This window comes from Centropristis striata, chromosome 4 (genome assembly GCF_030273125.1).
Source record: "Centropristis striata isolate RG_2023a ecotype Rhode Island chromosome 4, C.striata_1.0, whole genome shotgun sequence".
NCBI classification, from domain to species: Eukaryota; Metazoa; Chordata; class Actinopteri; order Perciformes; family Serranidae; genus Centropristis; species Centropristis striata.
In genome coordinates this window covers 42,262,168-42,277,411 of record NC_081520.1, presented here as the reverse complement: position 1 = coordinate 42,277,411, position 15,244 = coordinate 42,262,168, and the positions used below count along the sequence as shown (strand labels likewise).

General features: G+C 42.6%; 1 protein-coding gene across 1 annotated transcript in view; it reads right to left on the bottom strand.

Moving 5' to 3' along the window:
• Nucleotides 1-15,244, bottom strand: part of ift80 (intraflagellar transport 80 homolog (Chlamydomonas)) — a 45,528-nt gene that overhangs the window by 16,833 nt on the left and 13,451 nt on the right. Inside the window, exon 9 of the mRNA XM_059331324.1 lies at nucleotides 1,247-1,426. Coding sequence (XP_059187307.1) covers nucleotides 1,247-1,426 — 180 coding nt within the window. The remainder of the gene's footprint in view (nucleotides 1-1,246; nucleotides 1,427-15,244) is intronic.

Below are 15,244 nucleotides of genomic sequence, written 5' to 3'. Positions count from 1 at the left end.
TGAACCATATTTTTCATTCCAAGCCAATCAGAGCCGACTGGACATAAACAGACACAGAGCGACTCACAGGGTGAAGACAGGTTTATTCAGACAGACAGTACGGAAATACTAATCTGTTTTAGACATTAAATCATCTAAATATGTTCTTGTCAAAACACAAAATACAAGTATGACGCTGCAAATGAACGTAGTATGTGCCCTTTAAAGACACCTTTAATATGAGGGACCAAGAATCAAGATGGGCTTTCAGTAGGATTATTTTTCTCATGCATAAAATTATGCCATTTCTTAACTTGAGATTTACTAAAAATGTACTTCTCTTCTTTCTGTTTCTGTCATTGCTTTATATAATGTCTGTCCTTTTGTTTAATCAAATAAACAGGCAAGAATAACTTTCTTTAAAGAGACAGTTCACCCCAAAATCAAAATGACATCTCTTACTCTTACCTGTCGTGTTTTCTTCTAAGTCTAGGTTGTTTTGGTGCGGTTGAGTGTTGGAGATATCAGGAGATGTCTGCTTTTAGTCTAGACTTATTTCAGAAAAAAGGCCTTCTATAAGAAGTGAGGAGCATTTATGGGTACAAGTCGGGAACCGGCCTACCTTACATATCTCAAAAAAAAAAAGGTTCCCAAGCGAAATTTTGAGTTTTTGACCTTCTAATTTGTATATCAAATGGCCACCAAATCGCCCATCTTGCACAGTCATTGGACCATTTCCCCTTAGTTTTTTTGTAAGTAGGCAATCAAAGATGAGGAAATTAAGTTTATGGATCTATAGTCTAGAGTCAGAGCAAGGATATAGTGGAGGCTCAGTGTCTTTTTTATGTATATATATATATGCAAAATACCAACTGCAACATTTAAAAGTGATATTGATTGAATATTTATGTCGGCCTTAAAAAATGACACAAATAATGCTTAATCTCACCTTAAAAGTTGGTATTTTGCATATATATATTGCTTGGGAACCATTTTTTTTGGATTCTGTACCCTTGAAATAAGTAAAGTAGGCCGGCTCCCGACTTGTACCCATAAATGCTCCTCACTTTCACTTTTTGGACAATTCCGTCTAGACTATTTCTCTTGAATGTAATATAAAGGTTTGGTGATCTCTGAAGAGAGACGCTGCTACTGAATGTTCTGAATGCATCTTTTTGCACTTTAACAAGTAACAGATTTATTTTGATGTGAACTGTCCCTTTAAGGTTAGAGAATAAATGTAATGATTGTGTGTCTCTCTTTCTACCTGCATGGTTCTCCTCTTGGTCAGCGTGATCACAAAGTTCTTCCACTCCCAGTGCTGCTCCACCACATGGGCGAAGATGACATGTCCGTTGCCACAGGAACCGGCCAGCTGGGTGCCGTCTGCTGACCAGGCCAGGCTGAACACGCTGCCTGTGTTCGGCTTCTCCAACGCATAGGACCACTGCAGGGAAACAATATGGTTAATGGCTGCAGATACTTATCTACAGTCTTAAACAATTACCTGTGGGGGCAGCTTAGGAACCTGAAACAATGAGGAGTTTAGAGTAGAGAAGCAGTGAGAGTCAGGAGTCGCGTATGAGTGAGTGCGTATGCACATAATGTAAACTCTGGGAGAAGGACAGGGGCCCAGTCAGTCAGTCATTGAGCTGTGATGAACTGTGAGACACTGAAGTAGCGCTCGGCGCTGCCAAGTCCAGCACTCGCGCTCGTAAACATACACTCTGCTATCCTCATCTGTTACATACACGGGGGGCAGGGTACCGGGAGGGAGGGGAGGGTTTATATACGAGCCCCCAAACTGAAGCCAAACGCTGATTAACAAGACCTCTCCCTTCTTTTTATAAGAAAGGGTTTGAAAGAGGTAGAGCTGGGCTGGGGGGGGGGGGGGGGGGCTAACAGTGTAACAGAAAGAGGAGCCTTCCTCCATGTCAGCCAGACTCTGTGATGACTGTCAGTGATGGTGAAAGACACGACTGAGAGATTCTCCCTTTACGGTATTTAAACACCTCTCCCATCTTTCCCTGAGGTATCCCTTCTCTCTATGTAATCCCTTTAGTTTTTCTCTGTTTGCAGGATCTTTTTCCATCTCTCTCAGCTGCCTTTCAACAACAAAAAAGCATTCATGTGCAGTGATTCAACACCGTTGAGACAGTCAGTTAAAAGTTTTCCAATTAGCAGAGTAAAGCACCCTAAATAAGTTTCTATCTCCTCCAAATATCGTTAGTTTTGGTCCACTGTGCACACCTGGAACCCCTCTGTTAGAACAATCCCTGACTGTCTCTTCCACCACCACCACCAACGTTTCTCATCCCCCCCTGGCCCTCTGACCTCCCCCTTGCCTATAAGTGGCTGACTGATCTGAGTAAGCTGTGATCTTCCACACAAACACATGCATTCACACTGCAAACTGCTTACGGAGGGAGAAAAGTGCTAATGCTAGCCTAGCGCTGCCTGCTCGCCTGCGATGGAGAGACAAGTGTGGTGCAGCAGGCCAAGTGCTGCGGTGGAGAGAGGAGAAAAGGCCTCAGTGTGTTCGCCGCCTCACACACATGCAGCTGCAGGATGTGAGGTGTGGTGTGAGGTAACAGTCGGCAGGCTGCAGGTTACAGGCTGCTGGTTACAGGCTGCTGCTGCTTGGATCTCTTTCCCTCTTCCTCGTCTGTCTGTCTGCCTCATATACAAGCCGTTCAGCTGGTTCTGGTCAGCACCCTGCCAGCAGTTAATGTCATATCAGGACCCAGAATAAGACCTGCACAGCCTCAAGGACAAGGGACAGTTTGTTCAAGTTTAATTAATTGCTATTTAACTTTTCCCTCCCTTTGCACTATGATTTCTGCAGCGTCCCTACATATTAATCCTGCAACAGGAATTAGCCTGCCTTTCTTTATATACATACACTACCGGTCAAAAGTTTTAGAACACCCCAATTTTTCCATTTTTATTGAAATTCAAGCAGTTCAAGTCAAATGAACAGCTTGAAAGGGTACAAAGGTAAGTGGTGAACTGCCAGAGGTAAATAAAAAAAGGTAAGCTTAACCAAAACTGGAAAATAATGTACATTTCAGAATAATGCAAGTAGGCCTTTTTCAGGGAACAAGAAATGGGTTAACAACTTAACTCTATGGAGTCTTGGGCTATTTTGTCCATTTTTTAATTCTTTTCATGTCTTTGTAAGTCATTTTGTGTCTTTTTTTGGGTCATTTTGTGTCTTTTTTAGTCCTTTAGTTCAACATAAAATGTGTTTTTGAATCTTTTTTTACTTTCAAAACACTATCATGCTCAATAAAGAATTTTAAACGTTGCAAATGTGCATTAATTTCAGAGTACACTGAGACATTAAACTGCATCATTTTCAATTAAATTCTGGAAAAGTTGGTGTGTTCTAAAACTTTTGACCAGTAGTGTACATATATTCCTTATATGTAGATTCATTTTCCATTTTCCAAACCATATTATAGATCACATTTATTCTTCAGCTAACATCTTGGGACGGCCGCTCTCTGTTAAAGCCCCCCAGGGGGACAGAAGAGGGGAGGAATGGAGGAGAGAGGGATAGATAGATGGAGGGTCAGAGATGCAGCTGAATGTATACAGCAGACTGTAATGAAGCAGGACATATGATATCAGCCCAAGGAGCACTGCTGGATCCATGCTTACCTAATGCTTTTAACACATTGAGCCATTTGACTCCTTCTAGAGCCAGAGAGTGAGGATGTGTGGGAAGAGGGGGTTAGCTTTGTGTGAGTTATGCGTAAAAAAGCGTCTCTGCGTGTGCTGTTAGTAGTTGTGTGTGTGAGAAAAGGTAAAGATAAAATGTGTAATTGTTAAATTGAAGAAAGTAATACCACATCAGTGTAATTACTGTGTGTGTAGACAGGGAAACATAAATATGAGTTCACTTTTTCCCCCCTCCGATGAGTGTCCGGTATCGGTTGTGAAGGTGTGTGTGCATGTGTGTGAAAGAGGTGAAAATCCTCCGGCTTGTCAGAGTTGTCAGCTAGTGTCTGACTATGGGACTCAGGGGGATTCCTATAGCTCTCCTGAGAGGGACGGCCTGGGCCAGGAGAGGAGAAACCCGGGACACGGAAACCCTTAACAGAGCAGGATTCAGATACAAAACCTCTGCTTCTCCCTCTTTGAACCACCTCTGTGTCATCAGCTCCCTCTCTCCTTACTGGCCCAGAGTTTAGATGATCTAACAGCTGGCTGCCTCGCAAGAAACTGGAGAAAAACTGTATCAGGAATCATGTCGGGTAGCGTTACTTTCTAACATGTTACATTATAGTTACTTAATGTGAAAGGTCATTTGTTCAAGTACTTTTGCATCATTGTACTTAAGCTAAATTATGTTTGAGAGTTACATTAAAAAAGGGTAACTAGAAGATGTTAACCTTTTAAATGAAGCCTCATACATGCATACATTGCATTTTTGTAGCAACAAATACAATTAAAAATGAAAAAATGACAGAATCATCTTGCAGACATAGTACAGGCACAACTTATTTACTTTGCTTCGGTCAAGCAGGTTGAACTTTTGTTTTTTCTGCATCTTACTCTCCATAATCAATCATTTGGTTCCAGCATAGCCAAAAATGATTTAAGACTTTACCGTTTACCGAATTTCCCTTCGGGGATGAATAAAGTAAGTAATCTATCTATCTATCTAAGACTGCATTGAGACCGTTGATAAAATAACTAGTTTATGGTAGAAATATTATCTTAAATTAAAAACTTAAATACAGATAAATGACAACACATTTAATGTGTGACTGGCATCTTTAGCTATATAGTATCTGACAGTGGCTAAGCTAACGGATGTTACTCTGGAAGTGCTATCTATTTAATTTCTTAAACTACAAAGCCAGACTTCTCTTTTCAGATTTGAAAAAGGATGCAAGGCCTGTGAAATAAAGGTGGTGGGGGTGAGAATGGAGGATGACGAGGACTGGAGAAATGGAGGAGACAGGGAAAGAGGAGAGCAGCAGAGGGAGGTGAATCAGTCAGTGGCAGTATGTTTGGCAACTGGTTTTATTGCAGCCAAAAGGGTTGGGACTTTACTGGATACTGAGAACGCTACTGGACAAGCAAGGAATGAGATTTAGGATTAGTGCAGAGAGATATTATACAGAAAGAGCCAGCAGACATGGAGAAAGATTCTATAAAGGTCGAAATGAAGATTTAGGAGGGGCTTTGGTCTGGGCCTTCATCTAGCTGAGTCCACTCTCTGGTCACTGGACCCTGTCGGTCCATAATGGGCCATACTGGGCCATAATGGGCCATAATGGGCCATAATGGGCAGCTTTGTGGCCAGAGAGAAGGTGGCAGACATGACGTGTAGTTCTCAGCTGAGAGAGGGGGAGACCCTCAACATACAATGAGCTTATACACACACACTACAGTATTTATGTACATGTAAGCAGTAATGTATGACTGTACTTTTGGTACACACTGCAATTCAGACACACACACACACACACACACACACTCAGTCCTTATGTCAGAGACATGGCAGGAGACCAGGGCTGGTAGTTTAACACTTGTGATGATCACTTTGAGCAGCGAGCTAAACACCCACACATGCATCCTGTGTGTGTTGACATGTGTGTGTTAATGTGACTCAGACGCTCAGACGTTAGTGGCGTGTAGGTGACAGACCCCGGAGTGCTGAACTGGTGGAATGAGCCTGTGGGATGCTGGAGCACCGAGCAGAATAATTACAGTCCAGCTCTATCATCTGCCATCCTTCAGCATATTTGGCTCCCAGTCTTGATCTCTTTATGTTTCAGGGGCAGAACTAAGCCACGATCCACAGATCCTTGCTTGGATCATACAACCGAACCATTTTCTCCCTATATGTATCATAAGTGAACCCTCTGTTTCTCTGTTGGTCACCTTCAAGTAGGAACAGATCAGGGAAGCCACCAAACTGGCCGATAACAATAATAACTTTTTATTTAAAATTCTGATGGCAAAAATGTTTTCACATGTTTTGTGGCTCTGGGCTACGACACGTTTGGTCGCTCTGATTGGTTGTAGGTCTATCAAGTTGAGTTTAGAGGCATTTTGTTAAAAACATTTCACAATTTTATTCCTTCTTGCATATTAACTAATCCAGATTCTGGTATATCACATCAACAACCTTAAACCCTCTAAATGAAACACCCAACCCACCTGCCTTCACAGATTCTGACAAGATGGAAATGATTTCCACAGGGTCATTTCAGATCAATATTCTACTTTAGTAATATTTGGTCTATTTCATCTTAAAATGTGTTGATAGCTATTTATGGTTATCATAGTGTGGTTTCTTGTTAATTAAAAGCTTTATTGATAATGAAATATACATCTAGGGATGTTGGGTTGGTGGTAATTTGGGTTTCAGTGTAAAATGTTGCTTATGGCCCCAAACTCATCAGAACCAGCGCTGTTATCAGAGGCCTACAGACATGCTGACAGTTCTGCAGGCAACGGCACATTTAGACATACACATATTCATGCATGCACCTAAAAAACACAGCCAATCTATGAACACATGGCCTCTTTAGAGCCTCTTTAAGGAGTGTGCTTGCCCTCTCCCTCCTCCTTCCTCCTGCTCACTCTCTCTGCATTTCTGGACATATGTTTACCATTAAGACTGGCAGGTGTTGTAGGCCTGCCCCTTCTTTCTATTGTTGCCCTGCAGCCACAGCCAGCATGGGGAGGCCTTCAAAAAGGTTACGTAAAAAAAAGTTAAAAGTTAGCTCAAAGGCAAGGACGTTCTTACAGAGAATCCCAATCTAAAGACCCTTTGCCTCCTATTCTCTATAGGTACAACTCACTCTGCTCTGCATCACCCCACAGTTAAATATTACTTCATCCATCTATTTATTATGAAAAATCCATTCCCTGTAGGCTTGAAAAGCCTGAAGGTTATAAGTTTTGTCCTTGCAACCAAACAGCAGCTGGATTCAGTTTGAATTATGTCTGTTACCATGCATTCACATAATGACAACTTTTAATTTCAGAAAGAAAATATAAAAACAATAAAAGTATGAAGCTTGTACCTTGCATGTTGTCAAAAGCAACTTAATTTGCTAACTACAAATGAAAGCTGTGTATTCTGTGTTTTGGTGTGTTTGGAACACACTGCACATGCAGCTGGTAGTAGAGATGTGAATTTGCTGCTGGATTGGTTGGAGGAGAAGTTTCTATAGACACTTTGATACTTTCTCTAACTTGTTAATTATTAGAATTCACAGTAACTAACATGATGCAGACCACAGCCAATATACTCCTCTTTTTACATACACTTTAACACCTAAACAGGGTGTGAGTGTTAAATACATAAGACTCTTCTTTAAACTTTAAACTAAAAAAACAACAACTTAGGAAACAACCCAAAAGTTATGTTAAAAACAAAGCAGTGGGGAAGAGAGAGTTACAGAGTGAGACGGGAGCAGGAAAACAGTAGAAACAAAGTCAAAGGAGAAAATGAAAGTGTGTCTCTGAGCCTTGGGTTACTCCTTCCCCCTCTCTCTCTCTCTCTTCACTACCTGAAACAGTGTTCTGGTCTTCATGGCCGGGCCGAGGGGAGTCAGTGGGGGTGGGCGGGGGTGGAGTCCGGGCCAGGGAAAGGGTTAATGACACATGTCTGGACTAATGGCTCCCAGTGGAGCTATCTGCTGATTCAGCCCCATTACTTCACAAGCATTAAATATGTCTGCCATGACCGCTCTCTGCCTCCCTCCAGCCCCAATGCAAATCAACAACATGCTAATCAGAAGGGGGGCACCAGAGTTCCAGACTTTCTCTGCTGTTTAGCCCTTCATCTGACACTCCTGTCACAATGAAGCAAGCATCCAGGAAAAACTTGTCCCAGCCGTTCGTGTTAATGAGTCATGCTGAGTCTGTGACCCTGATAAAAACCTGCATTTGTTGCAGCTGCAGCATTACTGGGCATTGGTATAAAAAGTTGAGCACATTGTACATGTGGCACAGTACTTTATAGAGTACAAATGGTAGAAATTACACTGTGATTAATATTGACAGCTATCTGAACCACTTTACAATAGTGTGCTACAGGAATTGCCTGAAGTAACATTTTTGCACTTCCGGTTCCTTCCCTGCTTGTTAGTTTTGAGGCTTTTACGTGTCTTATGCAGGCAAAAAAAAAAGTGTCTGTGACAGAGATTGTCAGGGACATTAAACATCATCACGCCAGTCACGGAGGAAGTTGTTGGTGGTGAAGTTGAAGTTGTTCCACTGTGGCGTAGTTCCTTTACAGCTTTTAGATTGTCTTGCTGAACAAAACATTTAAGTATCAAAAACTTTTGTGTGACACAGAGTTTATTTTCTGCAATAATCCAAAAGTCAATGGAAAAATCCCATTGGCATTTTGTCGAGGGAACAACAGCGATGCCAACTTTCAGCTTGGCCTACAAAAAATGTGCTCTCTATAAACAGATCGATAGTCTTTACTGTAATGTCTGAATCTCTGGTATAAAACACAACATTGTGTCATTCACTTTTAATGACATGGGAACATGAGAGTGACCCAATAAATTGCATATATCTGGGAAAATGTTCAAACTTTTTTATGCTGTAATGTATATTGCAGACAAAGTATAGGAATTATATATTATCCTAATATCATTCAGCCCTATGGACTGTTTATATGCCATAAACATATCTGATAACTACACAACAAATATTGTCACCAAAGCTCCCTAATTGTTAAAGCCTGCACCACTGTGTACTCTCCATATATTGGTGAAAGGAGGGCTAGCTTGTCTGTTGGTTTATCGCTGTGCTAGTGGGCTAGTGGGAGCTAGTGGGAGCAAACCTAGTCCAGGGTTAACAGTCTTACATAAATCAGAACAGATGGCAGACTCTCTGCAGAGCCAGCTGGCTTCAGTTTGCCTGTGTGTGTGTGTGTGTGTGTGTGTGTGTGCAGGACAGGTCCTGGCAGTGCAGGTACAGAGTGTAACTCCCTGCACATAATAAACACAACACACATGTCTGAGTGTAATGGACACTGGACATATACACACCCGGACAGAGTCATAAACAGACATGGGATGTGCATGTGTGAAAACGCTGACACAAATCTACTCTTCAATCTACTCTCCCGTTCCTAAATCAATTATGTAAGATCATGTAAATGTGTTTGAGAGTGAAACTAAAAACAAAGCCGTTCATTTTGAGGAGAGGAGGAGGTGGTTCTGGATGAGGGTTCATCAATCTCTCAGCAGATTAGGAGGCCTTGTAAATGTCAGTTTGCAGTGACCCCTCCATGGGGGATGGGGTGAATATCAGGAAAAGGACAAACTGGGCCCACGTCCAGGATCGGTCAGATCTGGATGTGTGCAAACTGCTCTGGCTGAGAATTGAACTATACAATCCAAATCACCACACCTTTTTATACCGATGATGCTGTTATTATAAGCCAAACTATGTGTAAATTATTGTGTCTGTTTAAATGTAGTTATAGTTTTACTCCACTGCAGACTCCACATACTGATATGTCACATCAGCATTGCGTTGTCTTTGATGTCCTAAACTGTCAATTCTACATTTTTATGCAAGTAATTAGTATGTCTATACAACATTGTTCACAAGACATTAATCTTGATAATTTTTGTAAAATGTGTGCACACACATGCATAAATAAATCATTTTTCATGGAAGATTGCGAAGGTAAATGATCAAGATGCTTTGTGAGGAAAATGAGGCGCATCTAATGCACTGTGCATTCACACACACACACACACACACACACACACACACACGGAGGTGCTGACCACGAAGACAAAAGCCTCTAAGTCTAAATGCAACTAGAACAAATGTATTGGGATGGGAGATGTAACTTTGACAGCCTTTGATGCACTCCCTCAGGCTGGTTTATAGAGAGATTAGCCAATAGTTAAGGAACTTTAAGGTTGTGATGTCCAGGACCAGTGTCAGAGGCCCATGTTTAACAAAATCCTTAACTTCAACAATTACGTGCTGCAAAATACTGTCAAAATACTGTACATTTCACTGTACTATGCAGGTCTTTATTTCCCCAAAGTTGCACTCTCAGCTGGTTATCTTCTCAGTCACCAACTATGTGCGTATCTGCAAGTGTGTGTGTGTGTGTGTGTGTAAAAACTGTGTATAATGTACAGTGCAGGACAAGCTGTGAATAGAATCTTATTTCAACTTATAGAGTTATTGCCTGTAACTGTACACAATGTACATTTTTAACTGTAAAACGTACCCAGTACACACTTAGTGAACTTAGCAGCACTTAGTGTTTTCTCTGCCTGCTGCACAATAAACATTCCCTTACTCTGCAATAACACACAACAACTATCTTTCGTCTAACTTTCGTATACGACCATTTCTAAATATAGGCCAGTGAGAGGAGCTCTGCAAGTCTCTGTATAGAAATACCCACTTGGCTGGGCTAAAGAGATACAGAGGCAGAGGCCTGGGACGAGAGTAGAGTGGCACAAGTTGGAGCTTTGGCAGCGCAAGGAGAGCGGGGGGAGCAAGACAAACTAGAAGATAGTGAGGGAGAGAGAGAGAGAGAGAGAGAGAGAGAGAGAGAGAGAGAGAGAGAGAGAGAGAGAGAGAGAGAGAGAGAGAGAGAGAGAGAGAGAGAGAGAGAGAGAGTAATGATCTACACATGGTTTCATGCTGGAGCCTCAACATAGTAACCATAGACACATGCTGGGGCCTCCTGGGACTCATCAGCAGGACACAGCTGTGAGCTGGACAGCAGAATTCTATTAGCACCAACTATGCACACATGCGCTTGAAAAATACACACACACACACACACACACACACACACACACACACACACACACACAAACGTGCACACACAAAGACATGCAGGTAATTTGGATATCTGACTGTATTTTGGGATCTTTGACCCTCCGACTGAATGGAGCGACTGCAGCCCTGATGGCAGGTTGAGAATATGCTGGATCACTTAGTTGATCTAATGGCCGACACACAGGTTGAAGGGTTTGAACAATTTAGCCAATGAGCCGAGACATTTTCTATGGGATCCCTACAGACACAAAGAGTTTATTTCGTAAGACACTGACAAGCACACCTCAGTTCTTCAGGGGGTCATGTAATACCTGTTGATAACAGCTATTCCATATTTCATCCTTGGCTAGTCTTCTACTGTAAAAGAAAAAAAAAATCACACTCAGGCCCATGAATACTGGTTTCATAAGAGTTAAAAAAAACCCAGGTATCCACATAGCAATACAAACACACATTAAGCTAAGTGCGAAGGTGATGACAAGCCCATTACTTTTCCGTGGAGGAGAACATATATAAGGAATTATACCAAATGAAGCAGCCAGTCAATAAATTTGTCAATGTCAAAGCGTCGCGCCGTTCTGATCCGCGTGGAAGCCAGCGAAAGGGGGGAGGAACCCTCGAGTGCAGCCAAAATTAAACCCTTTCAAATCATCCTTTTCTGGACCTTGGTCAATGCCTCCAGCCCAGCCCTGGTCCTCATAACAGCCCTTAATGAACTCTGGGCTGGCAGCAGAGCTTGAAGTGATACCCCAGTTCCACACATGCTCTGCTTACACTTATTTGTGTGCATAGCCGAAGCCCTTTATTTGCACCCTCACTCCTTCTACTGTTTTATCCCTCTTTCCTCACTTTCTGCTTCTTTCTCTCTGCGAGTGTGACATGTTTGTCTAGCTAGTGGAGGTAGTGATTTAGTGCTGCTAAGAATGATGACTCTGCCAGAGGGGCTGGCAGGGCACTGTCTCACTGTCATACGCTTACTCCAGCTGTGGGGGGAGGGAAGGATGGAGGGGTGGAGAAGTAAAGAAAAAAAAAGGGAGAGGGACGAGAGCAGAGAGAGAGAGAGAGAGAGAGAGAGAGAGAGAGAGAGAGAGAGAGAGAGGCTTGAGGGAAAGAGAAACCACCGTCTTTTATGGAGACCAATCCTCCAAGCCTCACTGCCTAGGCCAACTTTACAGGATATATTGGACAGTTCCACACTACCCCGCCCCCCACCCCTCCAACTGCTCTCTTTTCTCAGCTCTTTTTTATGCTCCCCTCCTTTTTGGTTTCCAACAAGGCAAGCCTTTAGCCGAACTCTAGAGAGGTGTAAAAGTATTACCATGTCAACAAGTGCCTTTTACTCTAACCCACTTTACGCACACAGGCACCGGCTCACATACACACATGCATGAGCTTGCACCAAAAAAAAATTGGGGTCAATCATCTGCAAGAAGGACCTTAGTATACACTGTTCCATAGAGTGTGCCAGAATAAGTTCAGCAACACAGAAAACCCAAGCCTGTTCGCACAAAGGATCCAGAAAACAAAGGAGAAACCATTATCCTCACTTTCTGGAAGGGAAACTAACGAGCCCACTGGGACCACAGATTAATTCTACATGTAAGTACTGCGTCTCACAGTCATATGCTGTTCACACTCTAAACCAGGCTTCAACAGGCCTGGAAACCTCATCAAAATGTGTTAAAAGGCATCAGTAAAGTTATTCCTATGAAAATAAGAGACCGTTGGAGGAAAAAGAGCTCTAAAAGGGTGAGATAGACCCCAATTGCCCTTTTCAGAACTTGTGGTCTCTTTCTACCAGTTCACAGTGTACTGGAGGGAGCAGGCTTACGACAGCAAGACAGCAGAGAGGAAGAGTGCAGAGAGCAAGAAATAGCATGCAAAAGCACAGATTTGTAAGGAGAGGGAGGGAGGGAGGGGTAAAGAGAGAGAGAGAGAGAGAGAGAGAGAGAGAGAGAGAGAGAGAGAGAGAGAGAGGAGTAGCCCTGCCCAGTTGCCTGGGGAGAAAACTGCTCTGCTGCTGACTCAGGACTCTCTTTGTTTGACAATGCTCCCTCGCTCTAGCTCTCTCTCTCTCTCTCTCTCTCTCTCTCTGGCTGACACACTCACACTCTCAAACTTACTTGTGTTTTTTCAAACGCTCAGTCACCATCTTTTCTCATGTGCACGTGCTCTTTCTTTGTCAGACTCATGCCAATAATTTCTCTTGGACTTGCTTATCTTCACTCCTGTGTAACCCTCCTCTGCTGTTTTTCCGTCGCCTATTCTTTACGTGTCTTTCTCTCTGTGTCTGCTACTTCTGACTGCCTTTTCCCTTCTTTTGCTGCAACCCTTTTTCTCCATCTGAACTGTACATTGCTACAACGTCTCCTTCTCATGTGATGAAAACAGATAAAGGCTTTGCAGTCTAATAAATCTACAGTGGTTTCTTTTGCCTTTTCATGCTCCACTAACAGTGGTTCACGATCAGGACCAGAGCTCTGGGCCGTTTTATTCTCTTCCAGCAGCGGCAATTTCCAGATGTTGGCCGGCCAGTGGTTGGCAGGCAAATTGCCAGCGCAGCTCAGGTATATGCTCCCCAATGAGAGCAGGGAAAAACTGTTAGAGGACTTCATTGAGAAGACAGGGAAGCCTGGAGTCTGGCAATTAAGAGGTGGCAAGTCATAGAGGACCAGAGTCTATGCCTAAGAAAAGAATTAAAAAAAAAAGACTACAAGAAGACTGGCAGGCTAACGGATAGTCAAGAGCGATAGACTCTCTGAGAGAAAATAATGGTTGGGCAGCTATAAGGATGGAAGACAAAGATCCTATAGAGAATGAAGCTGCACGTTAAAGAGGGAAGGGAGCAGAAGAAACAGGGAGAGAGGAGCGATGGTGATTCCTGCTGGACATGGACCCATTCCCAGAGTGGCAATGCTGAGCAAGGCTCACAAAGACCCTGAGGGGACCCCCCGGACTCACCCAGGAAAAAAAGGGAGGTAAAGAGGGCCTCGGGGAAGGCAGGAGGGAAAAGGAGCCAAGAGGGGGAGCACTGATAAGAAGAGGTAGTCCAACACACCCTGACACAGGGAGGAGGAGGGAGGAGGAGGGAGGCGCTCGCAGGAAAAGGAGGAAAGATAGAGAAGGATTTATACTTTACACTTTACTACCAAAAGCTTGTATCTCATAGACAACCAGGAAGAAAAAATATGTCGCCCAACCTCCCACTTAAGTTGTTCAATCAATGAAAAAGTGATAGAAGTGCAGTGATAGAAATAAATATGAATAAAGTGTCTCTGTCTGTTCTGTTTATATATTCTAAATAAATGATCAGATTATTTGTATTGATGCATTTATGTAAGCAGCATTTTCATTTAGTAAAGATTGAGCTCTTTTAACTATTTATTAAACTGTTGTGAGGTTTAATAATAAATAAAAAAGGTCTAATAACTTTAAATGTATCATGTTTTCATGTTAAATCTGAGCTGAAAGTAATCAATGAAAAAGCATTCGGGATGGAAAGACAGATAAGGAAAGAAGCTTTTTTTTTTTTCAAAGACAGTGGAGCTGATTGTCATGATTGAGGGCCATCTGACAATATGATATAACAAGAAGATACCAGTGGTTTCACACTTTTATGAACCCTACTCTGGAAAACGTTGCCATTATGAGCTATAACTTTGATTCATGATTCATGACGACTCATCTCCCAAAGCTGTGTGAGGGTGACAGCTGTTATCACACTATGGAAGGAAAACTGCAAGCACATACACCACTAGAAAAGAAGATATTTTAGTTATTACACATGGTAAGAGTGTTGGTGAGTAATAGAGCTCAGCCTGAGACTAACATCTAAACCATCTGCTGATCCTAACTAGGTTTCCTGCAATTAGGTATAACACACAAATAGAAGTGTAGAAAGGGGGGTGGGGGGCAGAGAGGGGAATAGAGGACATGTAGACTGGCTTATCAGTGGGAGTGTGACAGAAACCTGGATCACATGAGGGCTGGGCTCAGCCACGTTTCAGTCAGAGATCAGGAGAGAGAGGAGTAGCACTCGCTCAGTTAAATGAGGCCTTGATTTAAGGCCATGTTGGGATCCATATTAGCCCTGCAGGCTGCTTATTAATCTGAACGAGCTGGTCTGGCGAACACAGGGAGGCAGTTTGGCAAAAAAGTTGAACCAGGCTCAATTTTTGCCACAACACACTGTGACGTCATCCAGCGCTGTTTTAACACAGGGCTGTTTTAACACAGGGCTGTTTTAACACAGGGCTGTTTTAACACAGGTTTTTTTTTCCAGTTTGACTTGGCTTTGTGAGATGAGGGTCTGGAGGATAAAACAAACAAAAAATAGTAATAAATAAAGCAAACACGGGCTGTTTATGTTGCTCCGGGAGTATGCCTCAAGATTCTGAGTCCAGTATGATCTGCCACAACTGTTGTTCCTCATTTTTAAACTTCTTTTAGACTCGTCATT